Here is a 1,143-nt window from a genome sequence, read left to right as displayed (position 1 = left end):
CGGGAGCGCCGCCGTGCTCCCAAGCGGTGCACTGTAGCAGTGCGCCACCGGGCCGGCCCCATAACTGTCCTTTTACAAACTCACAAAAATGACATAACTATATACTACATCATATACCCCTTTTTTTTGCTACACGCATTAACATACCACATATTTCTAAATTCATAGTGGGTAGAGGTCAGGGGATGGGGAAAATGATCAATTGCTGCTCTCACACTGGATTCCATTTAAAACCTGTCTGACTTGTATGACCCCCAACCCTTCAGCAGATCAGGATGTGTTTTCTTTGGCTGAAAGTATTATTATATCATAATTCTATCTCCCCCATCACAGGCCTTCTCGTCCTGGGCTCATGTCCCATATACCCCAGTGCACAGGCTTCTTCTGTCTGAGTGTCCAACATCATATAATAGCTAGAAAACGGAGGTTCATAATAGTTTTATGGCAAACTTACTTTTGCCCAGCTTCTCCTTGGCCTGCACAAGGTCCATATTTATAAGCATACACCAAGCGAGGGATAAAGTCAGATGTTATCGCTATGACAAATGCATTTGTAATAACAGAGAGAATTCCAATGCCTTCAAGAATTCCATACCAAATTCCTATTCAAAGAGAAGTGTCGAATTAGTTCTGGACACAACAGCAGAGGCAATAAGTATGAAAACAATGGGGATGACTCATTTTCAATAGTTCTTTCCATGGGTCCTTTTATCTTCCCAAATACTGACACCTGTAACCAGGAGTAAGAATTTGTGCTTGCAAACACCTTGGCATTGAAGGAGTTTCTGTGGAAGTGCCAATGACTTAATAGTCGGGATCACACATAAGTCATAGAATTCTGGTCAATGATAAGGCACCACAACACCATCTTATAAGATCGGCATACATAATGTCAAGCTGCCACCAGACCTGGAGCTCTGTAAAGGTATGGACAGGGTCCCTTCCGTTCACCTTTTTGGCCCCATCCCTGATGCACTGATTCTGGGTACCTGGGTAGGTGCTCATTGAATGTGTTTGTTTCATATAGAGGTTAAATGACTGCTATGAGCAAGGACACCCACATTCAGTTCTCCTCCACATACACTGGCTGACTGCCTGTCTGCTCTTTACTAAGCACTAAATGCAGAAATGAATAAAGGACAG

General features: G+C 43.4%; 1 protein-coding gene across 1 annotated transcript in view; it reads right to left on the bottom strand.

Moving 5' to 3' along the window:
• Positions 1 to 1,143, bottom strand: part of ANO4 (anoctamin 4) — a 192,950-nt gene that overhangs the window by 20,509 nt on the left and 171,298 nt on the right. Inside the window, exon 22 of the mRNA XM_008586623.1 lies at positions 455 to 602. Within this exon, the coding sequence (XP_008584845.1) occupies positions 455 to 602 (148 nt within the window). The remainder of the gene's footprint in view (positions 1 to 454; positions 603 to 1,143) is intronic.

This window comes from Galeopterus variegatus, unplaced genomic scaffold, assembly GCF_000696425.1.
Source record: "Galeopterus variegatus unplaced genomic scaffold, G_variegatus-3.0.2 Scaffold4051, whole genome shotgun sequence".
Taxonomy (NCBI): Eukaryota; Metazoa; Chordata; class Mammalia; order Dermoptera; family Cynocephalidae; genus Galeopterus; species Galeopterus variegatus.
The sequence above is the reverse complement of the archived record's forward strand: the minus strand, read 5'-3'. Positions and strand labels throughout refer to the sequence as shown.